This window comes from Accipiter gentilis, chromosome 8 (genome assembly GCF_929443795.1).
Source record: "Accipiter gentilis chromosome 8, bAccGen1.1, whole genome shotgun sequence".
In the NCBI taxonomy this organism is placed as follows: Eukaryota; Metazoa; Chordata; class Aves; order Accipitriformes; family Accipitridae; genus Astur; species Astur gentilis.
Window position 1 is genome coordinate 20,039,806 of NC_064887.1, and position 27,318 is coordinate 20,067,123.

Consider the following 27,318-nt stretch of genomic DNA (forward strand, 5'->3'; position numbering starts at 1 on the left):
AAGTTTAATGGGATCTATATGAAAATATATTTTTAACTGGCAGCAAAACAAAACAGTACTTAAATTGATAACTTTATTATTTTGTAGGTTTACTCTTCCTGGTGTTTTGCAAATGTTCATTCTCCTAGTTTGCTCTACAAAATTAAACTACATCGAATTTCATATCAGAAAGCAAAATAAGGCAGAAAAGCTTTCTGGTTTGTATGCCAGAAAAGAAATAAAATTAGACTGATGGTTCAGGTTGTATTAAATTTTTGGGGATATGTTTATCCCACACAGTTAACTGAGTTCTGGAACTCGGTTTAGTTCTTGCCAAAGTGTCAGTGTTTCCTCAGCAAAGTCCTGCTGTGGAACTGTGTCTGCAGTGTCTGGAGGACTATTTGCTGTTTCTTTGTTTTGAGGAATTATTTTCAAGGTACTTGTTGCAGCTGCAGAAGAACTCATATAGTTCTCCAGGGCCATCTGTGGGAATGGCACTGGCAAAGTACTGACAGACAACTGATCTTGTCTAGATTTTCACGCAAGAATAGACAGTGTCTGGACTGGGCTGAGGAGCAGTATAGGATCTTATCCAGGGGTCCAGTCAAGGAAGCAGCAAGTGTTTGAAAGAGAAAACACAAATGCTTATAGATCTTCTGTTTGAGTAGAATGAAATGAAAGCTTCTGTAAGAACATAGGATAAGACACCAGTGTTACAATAATTCACACAATTTGAAAGTGAAAAGAGATTTTATACTGTAATCTACTAGCCAAAAGCTAGAATTTCTTTCCCTTAACATTAATTGCATTCAAAACAAAGGCCACATGCTCTACCTAGGCTTTCTTTCAGTGAACTGCAACACAGCTTGTGCTTTCATAAACCTCACTATATCAAAATTAATTCATCAAACACTTGGGGAAATTTATTTCAGATCTTCTCCCAGTATTTATTTAACAATTTTAAATGGTCCAATGAAGATGGGAAAACCAAAACTAAAATACTAAGAGCAGGTTTGGGAGATAAAACCAGACAATAAGGATAAAGAGGTGACTAGGCAGCTCTCACAAAAAGGTTAGCTGTTCTGTGGCCTTAGGTAATCAAAGGGAAGAACAGGAAATTCTTGGGGTGGTGGGGATGAGCAGCCACTGCATAATTTGTGGGATTCTCGGCTGCACCACAGCTTGCAGCAGAGATCTGGAGACTCCAAAGATAGTTGCTGGCAGCACACCTCTCCTCATTACATACTATAGTAAGGAGTAGGATGTCCCTGAAAGGGAGCTATTTGTTCCCATTGTGCTTGGCACTGTGTGAAAACGTTCTCAAATACTAACAACTCAGTGTAAACAGCAGACTTAAAAGAATAAGCCCATTACAAAGAACTTCAGGACACAAAGATCTATTACCAGGTACAGTAACTGCTCTGATATTGTGGATGTTCAAGCACTGACCTGCTGCAAGCAATATATTTCACTCAGCTTGAAGTTAGAAATACTTCTGCTAACATGATGCAAAAAGATCAGGAGAAGAATTAGCAGAGCTTTGTGCAAAAGCTTTATTGTTCCCTTTTGTAATAGCTAAAGAGAGACAAGATAAACTCTCAGCTCCTGCCTTCTTGCAGTGGATGAATGGTCTTTTAGACTGAACTGGATTGGAATTCAGAGAGCTAGGCTTGGTCCTGTTGCCTACAACTAGCAAAAATTTTCTCTGGGAGCTTGACGCTCAGCTTATTTAGCTATTAAATAACTTTTCTTTCAGAGATGCTTGTAAGATGTAATTCATCTCTATAAAGACCCTGGCTTCATATGGCAGATGCTAAGTGTTGATTTCCCAAGTATTAATGTTACTGCCAACAGCAATAGTTTTTTAAACTCTTGAAGTTAATTTGCAACATCGCAGGCTCCGCTAGTTCTGCCTGGGCTCGTAAGTTCACAAAGAAGAGTCGGCATTTCATTTATCTAACTTAGCAGGAATCCACCCCATCTCTGGTTCAGTTCCAAACACACCTTTACCTACAGTCAGAAATACACAGGATTAAAAAAAACAAACCAAAGCAAAACAAAACACTCCTGGTGTCACTTACCCAGATCTGGGAAGACATGGATGCAGCAGTTTGCCTAGCCCTCTAAAAAACATAGCCTGTTTTTCACTGGACTTAGTCTGAGTCTGATGAACTCATCAGTAAGTTAGATTGCCCATACCAGAGTAACCTCTTACACAAAGTATCTTCCAAAGTATTTTTACAATGGCTTGATATTTTCATCTACATTTTTAGCATTTTTTATTTAAGTAATGAAACTTCATCTTATTTTCTGCACTGTGGCTCTCAAAAAGGCTCAGAGAGCCCCACTAAAAACACAGCACCCTAGAGAAGGGGGTTATAGATTCCAGGAAAGAGACACAGGCGTCTTGTCAGAAGTGGCTACAGAACAAGTGGAAACTCCTTTATTGGTTTCAATGGAATATTGATCAGGTGCTTAAAAACCTGAAAGGGGACTTACCAAAGAACTATTAGCTTCTCTGGTCCTGGCCTTGCTGAACTTAGTGGCCTGTCAGTTATTAGTACTTACAGAAAAAGTTTCTATGAAGTTTTGCATTCAGTTTCTGCCTCTCAGCATCAAAGTATGTTCAGACGTTCAATCAACATTTTGAATATAGCATTTGAGGATCATCAGATTGAAGTTTTTTTTCATAAGGGTAAGTATTCATGCTCTTGTACTGTTGTATTATTTTAAAAACATGCTTTTAATATTGAGATTAAATTTGAAATGAATGAAGATGTCTTATGATTTTAACCTTCTTGTCTGTTGCCACAGACCCCAAGTACTGCCTACCCTGCTTTAAGATATTCTCTACAAAGTATTCCCAGCAGTGGGAGGGCTGACCTTACCTCCAGATACTGACTGAGCAAACGCAGAGCTTGGTCTGCAACACTGAAGATGTTCCGCCAGTCAAAGTCTACCATTCCCTTCTCCCGGCTCCCTGGAGACCCATTGTGGAAAAAGTTGATTATGTGTTCAGCAGTTAATCCTTCAGCACCCAGTTGGCTGTTCAAGAAGTCCCTCACTGTAGGGTGCTTCAGAGAGTCCTGAGGAAACACACCAGGACAGCTTCACTACAATGACCCTCTTCATGTGTCCTGTTTAGCTAGAAAGGCTTCCATTTCCATAGCTATGAAGTAGTACAAAACAGTATGCTAAAGAATTAATTTTATAAATGAGCAATTGCATAGCTGAACTGGAGGTGAGACTTGAAGAATGGATGAAAAGAAACATATCCTTGACTATTTATTGCATTGTTTCCTTATAAGCAAAAGGATAAATGTAATAAATGTCTAATCTAATACAGAAGAGTGTGGAAAACCAAATGTTTTCTCAGGTATGAACTGCTTTATAAACTTTAACCACAGATATTACTTGCAGCTGATCAAAGTCAGATCTAAGGGATGTGAAAATAAACAATTTCCTAACGTAGTAAATTGCTGGGCCCAGCAAAAACATGGCCCTATTGCCTTCTTTGCCTATGCAGAACCCAAGAAAATCAAGTTGTCTGTTATTGAAGGACATTTTGGAGAGACAGGGAAGCAGCAGTTGCTGCCTTTATTAAGAAGTCATTAACCAGATCCTAGAGAGTGTCCAGATCTGAGGTTTTGTCAGAGATGCTGTAATGCATCTAAGACTAGCCTTCAAACCAAGACCAGTAACCAGTCCATAAGCCTTAAAGGTCACAGATTCCTTGCTGCAAAGGCTATGCTTCCAGGCAACCTTCTAAATTAATTCTCTTCTCCCTTAGTAAAAATAAAGGATGATAAAAGGCTGCTCTTACTGAGGATCCCTGCTAAGTTATAACATACACGTATCATATTCATTTGCAGGCTGTTTTGAAAGAAGTACCACAGCTGAGGTCCTACTTCTTCCCAAGCTTTGGTCAACAGTCTGAGGCGTTCAAGTTCCTCAAAAGTGGAGTTTGCCTGAGGAATAAAACAGCAGAAAAGACTGTTAGAAAGCTAAGGAGATAAACAAACAGAATTTATGATCCAGCTGTTCAGTGACAGTGAAACCTGTAACTTACAAATGTAGTTTTTACCTTCAATACTTAAAAAAACTTGTTAAAATAGCAGAAGTGTTAATAATGCTCAGAAAAAGAATTTGTAAAATCCAACTGGAATCCAAGTCACTTGGGATAAATTTCTGTTGTATATGTAATGGAAAAAACAAGTGCACATTAACCCCAGTTAACTTCAATTCTTTTAAATGCTCAGGGTTTAGGTAGAATGATATCTTCCTCTCTTTTTCCCTTTGACTATTTCTCTCCATTAAGAACTAAAGAACTATGATGATGTAGGTAGATGAGTAAATGGGAGGCAGTTAGAGAACACAGATACTCTCATAGTTAAGATATTAGTTAAGATTTGAAATGTTAGGCTGCTGTAAATCTGATGTTTTCCTGTGTGAACTACAAGCAGCAGCTCTTCTGTCCCTTACATAGATGTTGAGAGTAACTGAACTGCTGGTTAGGAAGTGGCCAAACCTAGGTCATATGCAACTTTAATTTAACTGCTCAGATTCATTTCATCCAACTTCAGGCAGTTAGCTGGAGTCCAAGCTCCATCCTATTTTCCTGAAGTGAAAATTATTTATCATTTCAACATATATAATACTAAACAATGATGTTGCTATTAGTTGGTAATGTCTCAGTGTTACGTCTCAATGAGTTTATCCAAGCCTCATAGCTGCCCCATTTAAATATTTACTGGCACAGAGCTGGTGATGTTCCTATATCTGTAAAATTATATGTAAACATTACTATTTTTAATAGTGCAAAAGTGCAATAATGCCAACAAAAGGCTTCTTGAGCTGGAAAAAGCATTTAGTGTGGACAAAGATGGGATGAATCAGTGAAGATCTGCCTCCTGTTTTTTTAAACAAAGAGTAACTGTCCCTCCTCTGATGACTATGACAACAAATGGAGTTCTGAGAAGAAAATCTGATTAGGCTGAGGTAGCTGGGTCACGGTTTTTCATAAGATGCTTCTTAGGATGCAGTTTTTTAGAAATATACATTTTGGTATTTCAGAACTTCTTACGTTTTTTAGGATTTGCCGTACAGAAGGTGAATCAGGAGCAAAGAGAATTTTTCCCATCAGCAGGGGCTTCACAGCACTCCAGGCTATTTTGGTTAAAGGGTTTGATTCCAAGTTCTGGATCAATGCATTACAAAAGGGTGCTAAAGACAGAAAGAAAGACAGTCTTTATGTAACCCTACTCAAATCCTATCATATATAATGTCCTGCAGGGCTTTTTACTGGCAATATGGACAGTTTAAAGCATTTTGAATCTGAAGTTCTGCAATGTAGAAGTACAACACCTGAATAGATGGAAAAGACTATTAAGTAGATATTGGAGTTGTAAAGTAGACACCATAGAAATTGGAAGAGCAAACATAAATAAATTTAACCATTTGAATGTTGCTGTTATTTCTAAGGTATTTCAAATGGAAGGAAACTAGACAGCCCAGATCTCACTAAACAGTTTTGAGCTCTAGCTGCTTTTCTCCTAATGACTTAGCTCCTTTGTATTGTAGTTGATACTGATACTAAGACGTTTTTTCTCCTGTTAGTGGTTAATTCTTACGCAGTATAAACTATTGGACTGGAGATCCAGCAGGCTTGGATGTTGAACTCCGGAACAGTTCAGAACTGGATCCTACAATAATTTAGAATTAAACATTTTAATTTAAGCATTTCTATCTTACTCCTGCACTATGAAGTAATTAGTTTATTTGGATAGTATGCAACTATTTTGTTCCCTGGCTGAATTAATGGAGTACTGGGCTTTCTACAGGTCTTTTGAAGGTTCAGACATAAGTAGAGCCAAGTATGAACACAAACGGTGAATGGTAGGAGTCTCTCTACAGCCAAAGTGCTCACCTGTACTTTGTAACCATGCAACCCTATCTATCATAGCAGAAGGGACACAGAAATCTACTACCAGCTATAATATGGCTGTTAGTACAGAAAAAAATGCTGGTGGTCTAAGTGTAGAGAAAAACTAAATAGAAAACAGAAGGGGACATAATAAAAAGATAAAATATCAAATGGTAGAAAAGATAAAATTGGCTCCTCTTTGCAGTTTCTCCTATTATAATAGCAAGAAGGTAAGTGAGGAAATCAAAGCAACAAAAACTGGTAAATTGAAATACTTTCTATGTAAGATTTAATTATGCAGTAGAACGTTACTGCTACAAAATATATGTACTTTTATGCAGAAACAGAACAGCCACCATGTATCAAATTGATTGTTTAAAACGAGAGATTTTAAAATTCCTGTGCTCCAGGCCATCAATCAAGTTGAGTGACTTTAAAACAAACAAACAAACAAAAAAACCCCTATCTTGGAGAAAAGTCATTCCAGAATGTGGCACTGTATTTTCCTGAACCTTCTTCAGAAGCATCTAGTTCTTCCTGATATCAGTAGTATATATTAGAAGATAAGACAGCGGGACTGTCTTAATTATGATGATGATGATGTTTATTTATGTCTTCATATTGAAAGCAAATGCATATTTCTGTCAGTTTGGAATTCCTGGGCTTCTCTGCTTCCAACTATGAAGTATGATGTAAAATCATTTAACCTGTCTCTAATTTCCCGAATCAACTGCTTAAAAATGTTATTTGATAAAAGCAACAGTGGTATTCTAACATAAGTTGCATCTGTGTACAGTCTCTGTAATGGTTTGGTGGAAAAACTTACTGGTTGTATTATCATAAAGATAACTGGATTTCTTTCTTGTTGAGTCAATCCCCAGGAAAGCTTTGTAGTTATTATCTTCATACCAGTTGAAAGAAAGCACTCTGGATCCACCTCCTTCTGGGTAGCCACAGAAAAGATCAGACAAGGAGCTCACCAATTGGCCTAAGGATTCCGGCCTTCCATCTTGTACAAATGGTTGCAGAACCATCAAAAGGTCCTGAATGCTTGGCTTCCTGGCTAGCTGCAGTAAGACAAGACTTTGTTAACCGCAACCCTCAAAGGAGGCAAGTATCTGGTGAAGTCTCAGTTGTGCCCAGACTGGTAAAATATGGATCCAGTCAGAACCTCATCTTTTTATCTCATCTGTCCTGGTCACAGGCACTATTTTCAGTTCTTGTTCTCTCATGTCTTTTCTGAAGAAAAGAATATGCTTCATAATTGCCAACGCATATGTCTACGTTTATTTTGTAGTGAGAGAAGAATGAATTTCTAAGGAATCAGCTCTTCCCAAACAAGTCTATTTTCTTTCTGATAAAGCAGGTAACTGGAACATAAGAAGAACAAAGGAAAAGGAGGACTATGCGCTACCCAGAAAAGTGATGCCATCTATTATTAGACCACCTACCTTTTGCACTGCTTGGGAGACATTAGACAGCACCTTCCCCCAGGCCTTCAGGTCAGCACCTGGTGAGTTTCTGTCCAACACAGTGGGAAGCTGTGAATACATCAGAAATACAGATGAGTTCTGTATGGTTTCTAGTGAGAGAAGAAAATCCAAATGGCATCTGTAGCTCAAATACTTTGAGTTATTTGGAACAGTGAGCCTTGTAAGCCTGTCTTGTGGGGCCACAAATCCAGTACCCATGTGCAGACTCACACAAAAGCCTGTGTAAGTGTTCTTACTAATATGAGGCTGAAACAGTCACAGGCCACTGAAAATATAGCTTGGGATTTGTTCTGCGTATCTAAGCCCTCCATGCCAAAAGGTGCAAAAATGGAGGACGAATGCAGGAACTGGGATTTCTGAGAAGCTGCTTCTCACAGAGGCTATTCTTCAAGCGATATGTACAGACTCGTGGTAACTTCCAAATTTAGCAAAGGTTGTGATACAGAAGCCCCCATTTGCCATGAAGGTAAATAACTGGTAGTACTTTACACTTGAGGGATTTCCTGATTTTGGAGGCAGTCCAGTCCTCACTGTCTGTCACATCTGACAGAAACAATTACTTCTCCAGGCTCCAGCAGACTGGCCAAGTGGCCTTGCCAGCAAAAGTTAACACTTAAGTTATCACTGGCTTCTTAAGAAACAGGTGACACTATGGCATGCTGTCACATACCACTTTGCTTGCATCACGGCATCCTTCTTTGTCAGTTGACTAAAGAATCACATGTGTGCTTGGAGTTAGCACTCTTGAGGTTTTCTCAGGCATCTATTTTTCTAGTATTACAATAAAATATAAAGCTGGACTTTTAGGTAGCTAGACTGTAATATTTATGAGATAAGCTCCTAAAGACTTCCCCAAAACTGTGTAGCTATACACCCTGCTGATTCCCTGCCATTCCTTTCAGTCAGTTGGTGGTTAAGAAAGCAGAAGACAGCTGCAATGTGTAGGTACCTGGCAGGGAATCACAAAGGCAGGAGTTTTTATGGAAAGCTTATGTTAGCATGTTCTGATCTGTCACTTGCAGTTCAGGCAGGAAATATACACACACACACAAAATGCTTCAAAGTACAATTTTCCTTTGTTCCCTAAGGGCAAAGTCTCTCTGCAAAGTCTTTCTGCAGTCTCTGCAAAGATTATACAGGATTCTTGGAGCACTTGCCTTAACCTGGCCTTTTTGAAACTGTGAGCAACAGGTATTGTAAACAATCTGAAGCAAACCAGAGAAAAGCCTGGGATAAATATGGAATTAAGAACCTCCTTCTTGTAGCTAGAGGAAAAGAAAAGAGAAATACGGGCAAAGTTACACCTTTCCTCCTAAATACTATTTCTTGCAGGAGACATTCAGTATGAATCAGGTCTTAACAGCAATGTCCTAAAATGACTGAATTTGTACTCAGCTAGTTCATGTTCTCTAGAAGCACACATAAGACAGGATCAACAGACATTATATACAAACTACACTCTCATCTGACCTAAATATCAGAGCATACAGTTAGAAATGTTTATTGACTGTAAGTACAGAGGAGGAAAGCTTGCCCCAAAATATTTATCCAACTATTTTCAAATTCATTGGAAGTGAATATGGTGTCATGAAAAAAAAAGGAAAAGCACAAACATTGAAGAGTTTCTTTCCAACAATAGAAGGTCCAGTTCTGGAATCCAGAGTCAGCTGCCCATCCTAAAATAAGCCCTATTAAACAAGGAGCTCTGCAAAACCAAATTCTGGTATGTCATTGGTTATAGTATACAACTGTAGCCTGAAGATCATGAAGTACAGAGTGACTGACAGTGTAAGAGTCAAGAAAATAACCTGGGTCTTGAATATACAGGTATTGCTAAAGTAGAAGTTTTAAAACTAACATAAAATTTTTTAAAAATCCAATGAAGATTCATTCTGCATATATAACTAAGTGTAGATTTACACTCAGTTTGATTACATATCGAGTTCATGTAGTGATACTGATCAAAGCAGCTTTTTCAGCAACATGTGTCTACGCTTAGCGAAGAACTGCTTATCTCCACCCAAAATTACAGAACTTCAAATAAAGCCTAAACAGGCAGGTTCAAGAACAGTAGTGCTCCAGAAAGAGGCTCATTTTCCTTGCTGCGGCTGAGCCAGCCACACAGTAAAGGAAGGGTCTTATTTTTCTGTCTCTGCCTTGCTGTCAAAAATGTGAATTTCTTTAATTTCTGGCAAAAACCCCTAGAGTGTACACATGAGCACATGGAAGGATTTGAGTGTATGTTTATGCACATACATACTTGAATATGTTGATCACAAATTCAACAAGAAACACTAATTTCAAAGCAGTGGAGAAGCACATTGTAAAAATAACTGTGGCAGGGAGTGCTTATGCACAGTCTACCTTTTAGTTTAACAGGAGTAACTGAGATAGATTTTGATTTAAAAGGGGTTCTTCTGCCTTGGAAAAAACCAGAAATATATTAAAATTATTATTTAGCATCTATAATGATGGGAGTGTGGGAAAACTTCTACCAACTTGTGGTCTCATTGTGCTAGGCATCATGAAAAGATAATCCCTCTTCTCTGCAGCTGGGTGCACATTAAAACCCACTGGGAATCAGGCTGTGGATACCCTTCCAACACACAGACTTCCAATAATCAGGGGAAGTCTTGGCAGACAGATCTTGCAGCAACAGACCAGACCGTAAGCCTACATCTGAACACCCCAGTCTTTCACAACTCCAGATTTTGGTTTCAGGTTTATGTTCCTATTTGCCATGTGAGATATTTATTTTTTGTAAACACAGACAACTGCTTCATCAAATCTTATCTTTCCATTTTATTTGATATGGCAGCAAAATCACAATATGTTATCAGCTTAATTTTAAAGCTGGGAAGTGCAGTCTGCATATTCACATGAAGTCCTTAAATGCTGAAAATCTATCTTAGATGTACTGTAGCATTAATTCTCTGCTACTTCCAGCAAGCATCAGATATATGAAAATATCTGAGCATATTTTTAGAAATGGAAAATAGCAGCTTTCAAAAGCTGACCATAGACTCTTACGAGGATTGGCAAAATCACATGGGCACAATGAATGACTGTCAATACCACAGTAATCAAACAGTAATTTGGCTGGTGTGTCAATTAAAGCTTCTGGCATCCTCTGTCCCCAGTTATGAGCAACTCAAAGCCGAATAAAATCCATGTTAAATTAATCATGATGTTACACTGCTGTGGCAGAAAAGTCCAATCAATAATTTCTATGTAACTTCAGCAGCTGCTCATATATTCTGCCTGCTGTATACAGCAAACTGACAATGTGATGGTCTCATGACATTAAGTTTAAAGGTGAAAAACAGCAAATTAAATTCATTGTTGAAAAATGCAAAGTCATGATCATGGGGAAAACAAACATGAAAGACACATACACAGTGATAGGCTCCAAGTTTGCTATCATGAGGAAAGAGACCTTGGAGTCTTTACGAATAGTTCTCTGAAATCACCAGCTCAGTGTGCAGAATACAAATGGAGTATTAGAAAAATTTTAGGAAAAGAACAGAGAACAAAAGCAAAAAACCCCACCCTACAACTATGCCATTTTCTCTCTCTCTCTCTCTCCAAAAATACATATATTCATATTATTACTTTTAAATATTTAATAAAATATAAATAATAACAAATAAATAAATATTAAAGAGGCATAGTATCTCCGTACTGAACCAAGATTGCAGTTGTGGTTTATTTATTGCAAGAAGGTTACAGCAGAAACAGGAACAGCACAAAGAAGGGCAATGAAAATGAACACAGGTAAGGAAAATCTTCTATAGAAAAAGTGATGAAAGCCAGTACAACTTGTTTGGTTTTGTGGGGTTTTGTTTTGTTTGTTTGTTGGTTGATTGTTTTTTTTTAAAGGTTCATATGGCTATCCCAACTCAAGCTGCATCATGGCTTTGACTTCAGTGTAAAATTCTGTCACACTGGATGGAGTGAAGACAGGATGGGTTGTATGGCGTATTTTCAGAACCCTCAGCAATGGCCCTGTAGGTCTTGCCACACACTGTTTTGCTACACAGACTGGAAAGACCAGATAATACTTCCACACACCTCTGATTTTAAAATTGCATTTGAATCTTTTAGTTCTGTTGTACTCTGAATTTAATCTGTTTCATACCAAAGCATACTCAGAACTGTCTACTGTCCTGCTGATGGTAGGTTAACGATCACACATCCATAACCTTACATTTGCATGGGTTAATAAACAAAGACCGCTTGCAACATTGGTGATGTATTACAAGGAAAATTCTTGAAGTGCAATGAAATATCAGCCAAAAAAATTACAATAGAAGGCAGGATGATTGTGTTAATACTTACCAGCTGAAATAGCTTAAAGAAATCAACATTTGCATACAAGGCATCTTCTACTTTCTGTAGGCTTTCCTGGGACAAGGCACACATGGCCTTGTGCACAGAAGGGAGACCTCTTCGGCTGCTGAAGATAATAAAGCGGTCCAGGAGCATTTGACTGCAAGCAATCTCCTTCAAAGTCAAGCTAGGGACACCGTAGGCAAACTGCAACCAAAACCAATATTTCATTTACTGTTGTGTAATCTTTATACTGCTCAGGAACAATTAAAGATTTATCAAAAGTGGACACCTTGATATCAGCCCCTGCTAATATTTTCATGAATGGCAGAAGAATGTGGTCAGCTGAAGCATTAAGTCTTGAACCACATTCACTTGATGTTATGTTAGATCACTGTGTCTTCAGTCATGTTTTTCCTCTTCTCATTAGTGATCCTTCCTTTCATCGCAAAAGTTCTTGCGAGTCATCTTCTCTTTCTCTCTCTCATCTAAGCATACCTGATGCCATACTACCCATCCTTGTGGTTAAGGAGGGATAGCTACAGCTTGCTTGAAAGTATTTTCCCAAGACCAACCGATTGTGCCACATCACTCTACCTTTCATGTTTAGGCTAGTTATATTTTTGCTGTCAGTTGCTCTAAGAGAAAAAGGCCAGTCCCACTGATTCTCAAGCTTGATTTCCCTCAGTATTTTATTTTAGTTATGAGTATTCCACCCCAATGCTTCCCCATAGCCATTATTCATTGTCACTGTGCACAGGCATACACCAGGCTTTACAAAGCCATTTTACATTAAACCACACCCATCTACTGATTACCACTTCAAATATAAACACAAAACAGAAAAAACCAATTATTTTCTTCAGTATTCAACCACTGGGAACAAATTAGTTTCTAGTTAAACCAATGTAAATGCAGAATAACTCCAAAGAAATCAGTAGATTTACCTGGGATTTACATTTTTGTAACGGAATACTCTTCTTGGTAGTCTATGACTCAGTTCTACTTGTTTTATAATGCACAGAATACATGGCATATAATAAAAAGTAGCACTGGAAATTGCTCATAAGCTAATGTTCCCATCCTCTGTCCATCTGCTTTCACAGTACAAATTGTAAGGAAAAATCTCACAATACTGTGATGACTATAAATTCCTACTGTGTTTGAGACCAACACAGACTTTCAGACAAACAAGAACTATGCACTGACACAATATCATTAGGCTTAAGGAATTTAATGGGCTGCATAGAAAAAGAAATTGTCAAGATCTGCACAGAATGTCATTTTATTTAGAAAAATAATGTGCTGAACATTCCAGTCTTTAAGACATTTGGATGAAAACAAATACACTACACCTATTCCACGTCAGACATAGGTGCACATTTATTTCCTATCTAAGCAAATTAACATGGCCGTCTAAGAGATTCTGAACATTATTAAAATTTTATATCTGCAAATATCCTATAGTTAGCAGCTGAGACTTGTTTGGTGGTGCCTGTAAAGAGAAATATTTAAAAACCCAGAGGAATAAGAAAAAACTTAATTCAGTTGCTTTGGAGAGTAGATTCAAGCTTGCGGAGTTATTCATTAAGTGCTTCAGATGTTAGAAGCTACCAACAAAACTGTGTGTGGCTGTGGAAAGTCAGGATCCAGAATAGGAAAGGCAGGGGGAAAGAGGTCTAGTACAACATTGCATTTTGTCTACCATGACTGCCCTGGGTTTCAGTTTATGGAGCTGGTTATGGAGTTGACAAAAAAAAAAAAGCACTTGAATTATGCACAGTTTGTATATTGGAATTATGATGCAAAGAAGTGATGTGAATTTCTAGTAAAAGTATCTGAGAGGTACTGTCACTATCATCACTACAGCTGTACCCATATAACGGCATTGTTAACACAAGTTAGTATGAAGAGAGACAGAACACAAAAGGGGAAATGCAACTGACAGATACAGCCTGGCTTGCAAAAAACTCCAAAAGCAAACATCCCTGCCCTCCCTCAAACTGGAACATCTGAATTGGATTTAACTGACTTTATGACAGTGAAAGAATTTGCTTATTTGCTCAGTCACTTATGTCCTGGGAATGTGTATGAAAAGAACAGCATTTTTTTAACCATATACGCCTGATCTGGCATGGTCCTCATCATCCAGTGTGAACTGCAATGAAACTGAGCTGCACAGGGAGGCAGTCTGGGAACCTTGTTTTGACTTGTGAAATGAGGAAACTGTGACATTAACATAATTGAGAAGGATTAAACACACACACATGAAAAAGAGAGGTTATTTACAAACTGCAACTGCATTTCAAGAATGTTCATGAACAGATGGGATTAGAAAAACATAAAACCTCTGCCCTTCCAACTCTTACGGTAGAGCGGGCTGTTGCCAATCTTTCCTGAACTTCTTATCGTGATTTAACATCAGCCTCTTATCCTTATCTTAGAATGACTCAAAAAAGCAGGCCCTCAGAGGAAAACTTCAATACTTTTTTTTTTAATCAATGTGTCACTCTTTGGCCAAAGCTGACAAGATGAAGTCCAAATTATTTTTTTCAGTTAGTTGGCTCTTTGATCAGGTTTAGCTTTCAGCTCTGTGTGTCATTTCCTGCACTCCCAGGCAGCTCAGACCCAGATCTGCAGCCAGCTGTTGGCAACAGTCAGGCTCTTGTTTACAAGCTGCTTTCAGGTTGATCACCTCTGTGTCATCAGAGCCAGGGGAGAGGGTGTACAGTGATATGCAAGCAAACCAAGGGTAGAGCAGCATGAAGAACTAGAGATGAACTATCATGGCTGAGGCTTAAGACGACCACAGATCTAGGTTCTAGTCATGGCTCTGCAACTTCTACCTCAACCAACCGTAAGTCCAGCCTGAGTAACTTGCTTATCAAGAAGGTCTATAGGAATTAAGTTATTTACCTCCCATGAGAGATTAAATGTTCAATTCCTATTGAAAATAATTCTCTTGTGGTCTTTTGAAAATTATAAGATTAGTTGTCTGCATCAGTTCCTCTTGGAGGAAGTATTTACAGCACTGTCTTTCCTCATAGCTGTAAATCAGCTCTTGTGAGATGATCTTGTACCCCTGTGATTACTGCTAACAAGAAAACCCTATGGAAGACAGCAAAAGTGGTATTTAACACCAGGTCTCCTCCAGCTTCCTCTCTAACTGATGTTCAGACTTCTTTAATTTCCAGCATGAAGAGAACTATGTCTCTTTCTACATCAGCACAGAAAATACAGCAGAAAAACACCAGGTTTCAATGTTCCAGCAGGTTTCAACCACACTTTCAGTGATGGTGTTGAAAACTTCAGTCCTGCATACACTGGCAGGCAGAGACACTAATACATCAGCACGCAGTTCTCCTGGCACAGCAGATGTCTAGCAAAGAAGAGGTTAGGGACAAAAAGGGAAAGAGAAGCCCAGCAGGGTATCTGTATATATTATTCTTGTCATGAGCAGCAAGGAAGCAAATTTTCACCATCTCAGCTGATATGGAGGTGTGAAAATAAATAGGATGTATCAATTGACACTTACTTCAGTATTGTCTTGTGGCATTGTGTCATGACAAAGTGAGGAGAGGGGAGGGCTTCCCCTGGTACTAATCAAGAATACAGCAGATAAGTAAACTGGCTACTAGTCACACCAGCTGGAACCTGTGGTGCACAAAAGGAACTGCATGCAAGTTCATTAATGCCCTCCCTCTTTCTGGCCACACACAGTTCCAGCATTTGTGTTTTATGTGGCAGTGAAAAAGAGGAATTGAGTCTTTCAGCCTCAATTATTCACTAATGCAGTGTAGAAATTGTTCCAGAGTTCTGATTCAGCAACATTCATTCATTAATACAGCATTCCTCACAGAGCTCCCAGCCACCAGCACATGGAGAGGCAGAGACAGCCTGAACTTGGTCAAACACAGTCCACTGCTTAGCTGCTTCAGGAGGGATTTGACCTGCAGTTTTCACTCTGAATTTTCTGAGCAGATCTATTATTCAATCAGAATCTAAGAAAGTGGGTCTGCTTCTCCCACTCCTACCTATTCATGTGGGACAATTCCATAAAGCCACCATATTACGGTGCTGATATTGTGGCAGAGAATTTAAGTGTTAATTTAAGAACCTCAGATAGTTCTCTGCTGCAGTTTACCAGGAGTGCTGTCTCAAAAGGATGCCCAGCTGTCTTATACTTCTGCGCCTAATCTTTAATCACGGGGACAGATGCATTGCTTGGCAGTATCGTTTCTTGATGCTCATTATTTGGGAGCAACAGCAGCATCGGACCAAATAATCTATATTTAATGCATATTCAAAATATTTTTTAAAGACAAAATAAACGCCTCTTCCTCTAGATTCACAAAAACACAAAGGGAGAAGTTGTACAACCAACCTATAAGGTAGCAGGTATTCTGGGCACAAGGTCCTCACTGAGGCTACTTTGCATATACAACTCAAGAGATTGCATTCCACAGAGGTAACAGCTTGGTAGCTGTTATACTCTACCCACCTGTTCAGGGCGCACTTGAGCATTAATAAGCTGGAAAACAACAATATCTGGGAGGCCAGCATCTTCCAGCAAGAAGGAAGTAAGGGTCTCCCCATCTTTCAAAATGTCTAGAATTCGTATTCCTCTTCCTGGGTGAAGAAAGGAGTGCAGAGATCAGTGAGATACCAAAGTAAGTTAAAGAACAACACATACCCTGGCTTAAACCTGCAAAAAGTATGTACTTTGGCTCATATACTTAATAGTGACTAATGGGGTCCAGACCTATTTTTGAAATTCAAAATAATTTTAATCCTTTGTTGGGGAATGATCATCAGAAAATGCTGAATGTTCTGACTCTGCATATCAGATTTCTCAAAGGTGTTTCAGACTAGAACTTCAGCAGTGGAAGTATTGACAGCATGCCTGACTGCATCTGAAAGCATCTGACTTTTCTGAGGCAATGCTTTATTTTAAATGTTCAGATTCAAGTGTGCTACTGTTGTTAGTGTACTTTCTTCTGGGCCTTGTGTAAATAACTTTAGCCAATGTTTTACATTTAAACTAATTTATCACTTGCTGTCCATTAATCTTAGCTAGTTAATCTTATTCTGTAGTATTGTAAAAATGGTCCTTTGAAAATCTTTCACAAGAAAAAATTCATTTTCCTTAGAGAAGCATAAACTGTTTGTAGTTTAATAGTCATATTAAACTAGATTACCAACTATTAAACTAAAAACTGACAAATCTTCAGGCAAACCAATGAGACTACCCACTATTAAATTAAACACATGTGAGAGCCCACCAAGTTTTCCTAATGCCATCTATAACAATATTCAAAATGCTGTTGATTTAAAGTCAAACAGTGCCAATCTTTTTTAACTTGTCTCTGTTACAAATCAGTATCAGCATGAATTCCACCTCAGTATGGGTCCAAGTGAAAGCTTGGAAAGTGAATGTTGCTCACGTCCATTGAATACTACAGCCTTTATTAAAGGTAGTTCACATAGCATCAACAGGCTTTGGTAAAGAATGCTTGAAAAGCACTAGTTCTTCCAGTCTTTAGAACAGGCAATTGAAACTGATAGGAGCAGCAGGTATCATACTGACACGGGGAACGTAGCTTTAGACATCTCCACATAAACATGCACAAATTTGCTGCTGAGTGTCTCCATTCTGTGAGTTAAGTAGAGTCTCATCAGAGTTTGACAACTAACTTCCACAATTCCATCTGCAGTAATCATATTCTGCCCTAGGGCTCCAGGGGCTGAGCAGAACTTCTTCAGTTGCTCCTCTATGTATTTGTTCAAGCTGTAAACACTGAAAACAATAGCAGAGGCCTGTCCCTCATTCTCACTGACACTGTTCCTGGCACCCAGGCATTGTGGAGGAAAAAGCACACCACAGGAACAAATCTCATCAAATGCATCAGTGTAAGAGGAAAATGGGACAAGGAAGGAGGACTCAAGAGGTAGATCTGGTTTAAGGAATCCAGAGAAGGAACAAGCTCAATTCTGACATTTCTGAATTTTTCGTTGGTCATCTCTGCAGCTATAACAATATTCTGTTAAGATTGTTACTTACAGGCAATAGTAGTAAGCTACACACACAGAGAACTTAAAAAGTCAATTCTGCAGTACCTTTTTCTGTATGGAAAAAGGTGGCAATTCACATTTTATTATTTTAGCTACGGAACTGACTTTGTTACTTTCTTTCATGAAACAGGAGATTCCAAACATTTTTTTAATTTTGTTTAAAGTAAAACACATTAACCCCTTCCCTTCCCCCCTCCCCCCCCCCGATTCTGAAAGAGTATTAACATTATATTTCACAGGAGTGGGGAGGCACGTACTCTATTTTCCAACTGCTGAGTAGAGTTGATACTGGATGCAAAGGCAACCTCCCAAACCATGGGGTGTGGTACCTTAGCGGTATGTTGCAAACCCATGCCAGGTCATGCTTTTCCTCACCTCTAAATAGACAGATTTGGTTTCTATAGCTGTGTACAAACCACAACTCAGACTATACTCAGGTTCTTGTTGTTTGCATTCTGGGGCATTTTGATTGTCTCACTGTTATTTACAATGAGATAGTCCCTTTTTCACTTCTAGTTAGAAACCTCGGATAAGATAGCGGAGCATGTATATCAGATTATTTGTACACATCTTATTAAAAGTATATGGAGAGTGACTATTTGATTTTAATAAGAATATTATTCCTGTGGCAAAGGATTTGAGAATGAGACAGATCAGTTCTCAAAGCCAGTCCATTTTTCTGCCTTTAGTTTTAGGAGTATCTTTTCAAATTCTGTACTTAAAGCCCAAATTCTCAATGAAAAATTTATTATTAGTCCATTTCCTATTCTTCTCCAGGATTGTGTTTTGAGTTCAGCTGGTTAAGTAAAAAATTAATGAAGTCATGTAATTTGCAATCCTATTTAAAGACGTGTGCAATGCCCTCTCCCTCTAAACACATCATCAGAACATGAAAGTGTTTCCTTCTTCACTGTTCCAAACCTATTTCAGCTAACACTTGAAGCAAAGTATCTCCAAGCTCTTCTCTGGTTTATGCTCCTAGTATATATTCAGGCATATTCCTAGCTTTCCATTCCTCTGCATCTTCCAGTGATGCTTTCTTACTGCTTCTGCCTCTACCGTAATAATAACTAATGAAATCTCTTCATCCATGTGTTTTACTTTGGGTGGTGAGATATCTGTGGGTTTGTGTTTTGTCTGCTGTTATTTAAGGAAGAATGGAGCTGACTGCCTCTCTCCTTTCTCTCAAATGAAAGGTGTTTGTTACAACACTGGATGAGTTTTAACTTACTCTAACAGTAAGCAGAGTAACAGCCACATGTGAAATAAATTATAATGTTGTCAATCTGCAGAATAACTACCAGTCAGATCTCAGAAGGAAAAATTCAGTAGTCTAAAGGATATAGACAAAACAATTACCTGCAATTCTTTCAGGATTAGTCCTCATTGTTTCCATAAACTGAGTCATAATGATCAGTTCTTCCCAGATTCTGCCAAGGTCACGGATTTCAGGGGCTTCCAGTAAGAGCTCCTGAGCATCTCTATATACCCTTGCAAGGCTGAAAGAAGAAATAGTGAACCAACGATAATTTAAGGCTGATGACTCTTGAGAACCTTTCACACACACAGAAGAGTGAAGTCAACTTTCTCTGTGTTAGGGGTGAGGAAAAAATAAACTATTTTGTCCTTAGTCTTGAAACTCAAATGTCAGTTTTGTGGTGACTAGTTCCAGGTGGTGTGGGATTCAGTTAGATTTGGAAGTTCACAGAAGGTTTAAGAGGGCTACTAGGTGTTGCAGAAGGTTGACCTCTCATACACTTTCTTCATTAGCCACGCTGATCTTTCTGGGGAGACAAGACCTTCCCCAGAGAACATTCACCTCACAGCTATGGTGCAAATCTGCTCTGCTTCTAGCCCAGGCTCAGCTCCAGCATTTGGATGGGGCACTCTGGGCACATGCAGCCCTGCTCAGCCAGTAAGTGACATGGAATCATTCAGACCCAGAATCCTCTTCCCTCTCCCAGTTCAGTCCCCTCCAATGTAAGGGTGGCATTCAGATCCCTTCAAAGCATTTCTTCTAGGAGAGGCAGGAAAATGGGAGTGACAAACTGTCACAGGCAGCTGTTCACCTACTGGTTCTGGGTTAGAACATGCAGTTCAAGTGAGGATGCAATCAGGCCCTGTGTTTATAAACAAGTACAAAAAAATTCTTATTTGCAGCAGGAGAGGCCATTACACTTCTTTAACGGTGTTATGTTTTTCCATACATGGAATGGTATATCTCAGTCCTCTTTGACTTCTTTTAGCTTACAGGAAAGGGCAAACAGGAAGGACTAAATTCTTTCATAAAACACAATGTATTTGCTTCCTCTGTAGTGAACTGAATTTACTCTGACTCACAAAGGGACAGTTTGCTCTGTAATAAGCAACCTAGAAAAGCCAGAACATACAGAAAACAGAACCCTATAGCAAACAGAACCCTATAGCTTCACTGTGTGATTGACTGTACCCCACAAAAAAAGTGCAGCTGACTATTTTAAATCCTGTTCACTAGGAACAAAAGGTCAAATGCTAAGTTAACTCAAGTTACAGACTTTCACATGACTGGAGCTTTAATGGCCTTGACATTGTTAGCTCATGAATTTTAATCACTGGATGCTCCAAAGTGGACTATTTGCAAAGGGAGATTTGGAGCATTTTTTTATAGCTATTCTAACAGGTTTTTACTCTAAGGGTCTTTGTCCACTATGCTGTCTTTCATAACTCAGCTATAACAAACAATGCAATAAAGCACTCCCACAGCTCTTTTTCACAAACAGTCCAGAAATGTCCTATCCTCCTATTTTGTTAATAAGCTTAGTATCTGAAGGTTACTATGCTGGTTAAAGTCTTACTAGTATGTAGCCAAAACAGGTGCTACATAAGAAGTGGCAACGCAGATTTTCCTTTGCTGCTACTTCATCAGAGCTCTCATATGAAGGGACAACTCAAGTGATGAAAAAAGAAAGCTTAGGGGTTTCATACTTTTATATCAAAAAAATTTGTCCTGAGACGTTCACTAAGCAGTAGGCAATAGAAAGGATGGATTTTACTAAGTGAACACATCTTCCCTATGGACTACTACAACTGAACTCTTTCTTGAAAAGGACCAAACCCACCATCCCCACCATCATGAGCTTTGTTTCAACTTTGCTGGCCATTGTTGGAATGCAACTGATGTGCTAGAACTGAAAATTTTTGTCTTCCAGTATTTGCATACCAGTGCTTTCTTAAATGCTCACGTTTCACTTTTTATTCAACCACAGAACAATTCTATAAAATATGCCTCAGTGCACTGCTTACATGGAATTGTTGTAGTTGGACACAACACCTGGACCCTCTCCATGGGTTGGGCTGCGGAAACAGGGGTTGTTCACGTTACAGAAGATGCCATGTAACCATGGCAGTGTTCCTGCAGATGGCATTGCCTTGTTTGGGAAGTGACCTTGAGTATGGAAACAGAAATGTGAATGATTAGGTGTCTTTTCTAATGCAGCCTGTGTGAATCTAAATAGCATGATGTGTTGGCTCACTACAGAAGGAATGTGATGGAAATCATACAGGTTTCTCTTTTACTAAGCAAAAAAAAGTCACTAATAGAAGCGATATGGCTATTTTCAGATGAAATAAATTGTGACATAACTTTTTTTTTTTTAAATAAGTAGTGAGGCAGTAACTTTTCCAGTAACAGAATTACAGAAACCTACAACTTCATAGAATATTGATACCTCATGTATGTCCGAAAGCATCTCACAGGAAAACTAGAGCTTTTTGGTTTTTTGCTCCTCACTGGTAAATCTTATAACATATGGCTATAAATAACTAAACTACTTGAAGCAAAGTCTGTTCTTTTGCCACTGGAGAATAATACTCGGCAACCAGCTCCATTATCTCTGTCTGAGAACTTCTAGCCATTATCTAGCACAAGTCAGAGCATTAAAACATCTTATGTTCTTACATTCATGTTGGCGATACAACGGATTAGTTTTCCTCAGCCAGACAAGGGCAAGAAATAATGACAGAGGCCATACAAGCTCCACCAGAAAACGAAGCTGGAAAAAAAGAAAAAAAAGAAAAAAAATAAATTAAAAATAAATTTTACAGATGAACCATGTATAGAGTTACTAAGTGACTAGAGGGCTGAGGCTCCTTCTCACAGCAGCAATACGCAGTGCAGCATGTGCCCATGGTTATCCCTTGCCTGTTTCACCATTTGGAAAGGACACCTGGAAATAGCAAGGATTTCATCAGAGCACCATGAAGCATCACTATTAATGCAGCTGCTTCTCCATCTCCTGTAATGAAATTTTTAAGCATCCTGAGTGAGGTAAAAAGAAACAGCAGATAGTACTAAACTGCCAGATAGACCAGATAAAAGTCTAAATAGTTTTTATACAAAGTGGATGACTCTATAACAATACAGGAAAAAAGGATTAGATGCAAAAGAGAAAAAAAGTGAGGTTTTTTTAATCCACACTTTCACAATGATAGGCTCATTAGTAGGCTGTCAGTGTACTGTGCTTACCCAGAGGTAAGAGACTTTAGCATAAGCTTGCATTCTTTCATCTTTACTTTTGTTTCTTTTTGTCATCATTCATTTCAACATTATTAATTTTCTAATACAGGTAGAAATGTATACGTTAAGATCAAACACCTTATTTAATAACAAAGAAGACCCCATCAAAGGCCACTTTATTGCCCAGATCTTTCATTACACTTAGAACAGTCACCAGCTCCCAGTCATGACAGAAAATCAAGGGCACTACTTTACAACAGAGCAACATCCTGCCTGGTTTTCAGTCTGTTTCCTCCACTCCTGTGTTTCAGTTTGTTTTACCGTCTCTGTGTGTTTTGGCAGAGGTTTGAAACTACAACTCTTTGATCCTGTGACACAGGCTTTGGGCTCCAAGGTCCAGCTATACGTTTTTTGTGTCCAGCCACGTGGCACTTTTTTTCCTCCTACAAGAGCCGGGACAAACTGTCTCCAGAACCAGGGTTGTAGCACATGCACAGGAAAGCCCTCCCTGCCTCCTTTGCTTTGCTCCTGCCTCCCCGACTAGGCACCAAATATGTAACAATAATGCATACAGCAGCGGAGCCAGAGACAAGATGGGTCAGGTGTGAATGTTTTGTTTGGTTTTTTTTTCAAACTGAGTGATGCAGGGCAAAAGATACTCCACAGCATAATTAAGAACAGTTTTTTGGACCTGCCCTGTTTTTTCCACTGTAACTTTGTCTAATAGCTTTAGTTAAGCATAGCTTATGCTTACAGCAAAAAGGTAGAAAGCTTTACACGAGGCAAACATTTCTTATCTTGCATTTTTCTCTTAAGGCTTTCTTTCTGATATTTGTATAGACAGACAAAACCTTACCAGTAGCAAAGGGCAGATGACACAATTATTAGAGAAGGAAACCTACCATTGTACAGTTCTCCTTGACAGCTGTTATGCACAGCTCGGAATACAGTGTTACAGACCCTTCTCAGCAGGGGTCCACAAGGTCTGATTAACACCCATTGCCATCCACTTGATAAGACATTTGAGTCAAGCACTACACACGCATAAATTCAGATGGGTAAGAACCGGGGAGACTCCTTGGTTGTCATCTTTGTTGCAGAGTTCATCTGGTTTATTGTTCAGATGTCAATTCTTACTTCATTCCCAGGAAATACAAAATCCTCAGACTTGAATTCAGTAATTCCTTTCTGTCTAAGCTAATGAGTTTGGAAGGGATTGAAGGCTAAAGCACAAGGGAAGCTTGCTTTCAAGCTGGTACACAATGTGTCATGTGATAAGGACGAACCAAGCGCTGTTAGGCTCTTGATTCTTTCCTGTGATCCTTTTCCTGAGGACACACAGGTGTCTCAGAATTCACTAAAAGGATCGGAGAGCAGCCCATAAGCCTGCAGAACCCCAAAATAAACAGCCAGAAATCCCAACAACATGTACAGAGAAACGTAATATCCAGACGGAGCTGTAATGGACCAAGCACAGTGATAAGACCATATAAATATGACAAGCTTAAATTGGCAGTGAATCAACTGTTAAATCTGTAACTAAGTCTTTCCTCTTGTGAATTAGATTAGACTAAATGATGAATTTGAGTAGAAGATTGGATATGCTTCCATGTATGGTAATGCATGATGGTTAACAAAAAACAGACTTATTTTCCCAAAATACATTTTATAGCTACTTTTGACATTATGGATTTTTGTTTTGATTACCTAGTTTCTCTGTGTGGACAAATAAATCCGTAGGTTTATATACTTAGAAAAGGAAGTTACTTTTACTGACTCTGTTGTAAAATGTTTTACTCTTCAGAGTGGAGAAAATTTTTTTTTGTTGTGGATTAAATCACTGTGCTTAGAAGCTAGGCATGATCATCACAAAAAGGGATCTCTAGCAACACCAAGATAGCATTTTTGAAAATTCTATAAGAAAAAAGAGAATTCCTGAAACCAAAGCAGTCACTTTGGATCACATACCTGAGCAGATTTGCCCAAATAAAACAGTATTTCATACACTGAAAATACTGAAGAATTACATAAAGACCCATTTGCTAAAAATTAAAAAACAGCGGCTTCCAATTCTCTCAGTACACACATTTGAAGATCAGAAAGATATGGATTTTCTGGGGTGTTTTTTTGTTTGTTTGTTTGGGGTTTTTTTTCCAGAACTTGAGAACCAAACTACTACAGCTCTTTGACAATCAGTAACTGAAGTCCAGCTTCAAAAAGGAGTCCTTATATTTAGTGTAATTTACCTCAAGTATAGACTGGTGACTTTCATACTGTATTAAATCATGAGCTAGCAATGTTATGCATCAGCTCTTGATGGTGATGTAGACTGTGGGAGACAGTCTGCTGGGAAGCTGTGAAAGAAGGGACATTCTATTTGTGAAGAAAATCAGATAATCCTTTGATCCTGGAAATTTCAGCACGAGTCATTCCTAATGACTAAAATCAGGTCAGCATAGGTAAGCATTTCAACTCATCCCATGGTTCAGTTTGACCCTATTCATCTCTGTTATTATAGCAAAATTGTTTGCATGACTGTTACAGCCTCACAGATGCCATAATGTACTTTTTAATTATTTTTATTTTGAAACAGGTAGTATATCTCTGTAGGACCTCAGAGGGACTTCTTTTTCTGGACACTAGTAGTTGCAGTACATCAGATGATCAAAACCCTAGTTTGAGGTTTTGTTTGATCCTAAGAAAATTTGGCTCAAAAAAAAAAAAAAAAGGAGAAAAAAAGATCTATAATGAAATAAGGTGGAAAATAATAGATAAATTTGCTGTAAGACAAAGTATCATAAGATCTAAGACGATTTGAAAGGATTTAAAATACTTGTCTGATTTTCACCTTACATCATTCAGCCATATTAATAAAGATAAAATTTGTGTGAACTTTAGGGCCTTAACTGGATTCACATCTAAGAGCAGCTGGATGTGAAGAGCAAATCTACAGTTAGGAATCAAACCTCCCTGAGCCGAATGGTGCTCATAATGTTTTCTAATAGCAGATCTTTTTATGTGAAAATACAAAAATATTACTACCCACATGTCCTGGTTTTGGGTTAATTTTCTTCCTAGTAGCTGGTATAGTGTTATGTTTTGGATTTAATATGAGAATAAGAATGGTAACACACTAATGGTTTTAGTTGTTGCTAAGCAGTGTTTATACTAAGTCAAGGATTTTTCAGCTTCTCATGAAGTTGGGAGGGGACACAGCCAGGACAGCTGACCCTAACTGGCCAAAGGGGTATTCCATACCATGTGATGTCATGCCCAGTATGTAAACTGGGGGGAGTTGGCCAGGGCGGGGGTGCAGATCGCTGCTTGGGAACTAACTGGGCATCGGTCAGCAAGTGGTGAGCAATTGCATTGTGCATCACTTGTTTTGTATATTCCAATCCTTTTATTATTATTATTGTAATTTTATTATCATCATTATTATTTTCTTCCTTTCTATCCTATTAACCTGTCTTTATCTCAAGTCATGAGTTTTACTACTCCCCCCCCCCCCCGCCTCAATTCTCTCCCCCATCCCACTAGATGGTGGGGAGTAAGCAAGTGGCTGCATGGTGCTTGGGGTTAAAGGATACCACCACAACTCTCCTCCTAGTACAAAATACTATTTGTCAAAGAAAATCCCAGTATAAGTATTCTATGTTCAGCCTGTAAAGAGAAGCTTTGCAAACTGTACCAGACAAGATCCTGGACAGCAGGCCCATACAAAGATCACATGTGATTCTTTGAGGAATTTGTGATTTTTACATGCTGATAAACATACCAGTGACTTCATCCAGTGGAGTGCATGGTCCAAAGCTGAAATCCAAAGACTAATACTTTACCTTTTGTCTTTTCCGGAGGATCCAGTTCTTCCAGAGCAGAAGTCTGACTTGCCTAAAGAAGCTCATTCTTCTGCATCAATGCTTCTGGTTAACCTGTGGCAAAGGATGCATTACCATTTCTTAGCTGACAGCTGAAACAGACCTCAGAGCAAAATAACAGTTTTCTGTTCTTATTTTAAGATTATGTTATCATAGAGATCGGTTCCTTTCATTGTCTGCACCATCTTATTTTGCACTTGATACACTATCACACATGAAAAATCATGGGTTTCCTTTGTTTGAAGGCTGTTTCCTGTGACACATTTGTCAGCACCAAAAAGCAATAGAAAGGAAAAGCATCTCTTTTGAATGAAAAAAGTCATTAACAATGAATACAGCTATTAACTTGGACTTGCAAGTAATGAAAGCAGTTAATTGTTGCATCATTTATCAGATTAAATCTGTGCTTTCAAACTACTTTTTCCAAGAAAAGATGGATTTACAGCTGGACATGATTTTACATAAAACTGTTTAGTTATTATGATAAAGACAGAATTAGGTTTTCCATTCAGACACTATAAAGGTATATTGATTAACACAGCCTGGAATGGATTTTGTAAAGGCAAATCTATTTTGTTGCCATTTTATTAAAAAAATACAGGATCTCATATTTTTATGGTTTTAAATTCAGCAACTCCCACTACATTTTAGTAGGTATACAACAGAATTTAGACCATTGTATGCTCTGTTTTCTAGGTTCATAACTAATTTTAATCACCATGAATTTTTACCTTCAAAAGGAAAAAGGAAATTTGACATAGAAATCTAAATACCAGCTAAAGGGTAAAAAATTAACCCACAGCTTGGTGACTTTGCCTAACACGATACGTTGAAAAATGGTCTTAATAGTATAGACAATACTGGGATCCTAAACACACATCATGACATGCAGAAGAGGACCATTTTTCCTTTGGGAGATCTAGCTTCACACTGATGGGATCTGAAGCCTATTTCAACATGTTATAGGAGGAAACATTACTGGAAGTCTTGACATTGAGACCAAAGAACTGAATACAAAAGAATAAGAAATTCTGTATCAGATTGGCTAAATGCTAGCCCTTCCAGAGTTTGCCATGCTGTATTTTTGCAAAAAGGCAGCCAACCATGTAGTAATGGAGGCCAACTTTGCAAGCCTAAGTGTCAGAACAC

General features: G+C 38.5%; 1 protein-coding gene across 4 annotated transcripts in view; it reads right to left on the reverse strand.

The window, feature by feature from the left end:
• ABCA4 (ATP binding cassette subfamily A member 4) overlaps window positions 1-27,318 on the reverse strand; it is an 86,774-nt gene that overhangs the window by 51,402 nt on the left and 8,054 nt on the right. For all 4 annotated transcript variants that reach the window (XM_049807310.1, XM_049807312.1, XM_049807311.1 and 1 more), the window contains 11 exons: window positions 26,131-26,223; window positions 21,734-21,827; window positions 21,079-21,220; window positions 19,156-19,295; window positions 16,226-16,353; window positions 11,734-11,931; window positions 7,354-7,443; window positions 6,729-6,969; window positions 5,063-5,202; window positions 3,831-3,947; window positions 2,868-3,065 (listed from right to left, as the gene is read on the reverse strand). In XM_049807310.1, coding sequence (XP_049663267.1) covers window positions 2,868-3,065; window positions 3,831-3,947; window positions 5,063-5,202; window positions 6,729-6,969; window positions 7,354-7,443; window positions 11,734-11,931; window positions 16,226-16,353; window positions 19,156-19,295; window positions 21,079-21,220; window positions 21,734-21,827; window positions 26,131-26,196 — 1,554 coding nt within the window. In that variant the 5' untranslated portion in view covers window positions 26,197-26,223. The remainder of the gene's footprint in view (window positions 1-2,867; window positions 3,066-3,830; window positions 3,948-5,062; window positions 5,203-6,728; window positions 6,970-7,353; window positions 7,444-11,733; window positions 11,932-16,225; window positions 16,354-19,155; window positions 19,296-21,078; window positions 21,221-21,733; window positions 21,828-26,130; window positions 26,224-27,318) is intronic.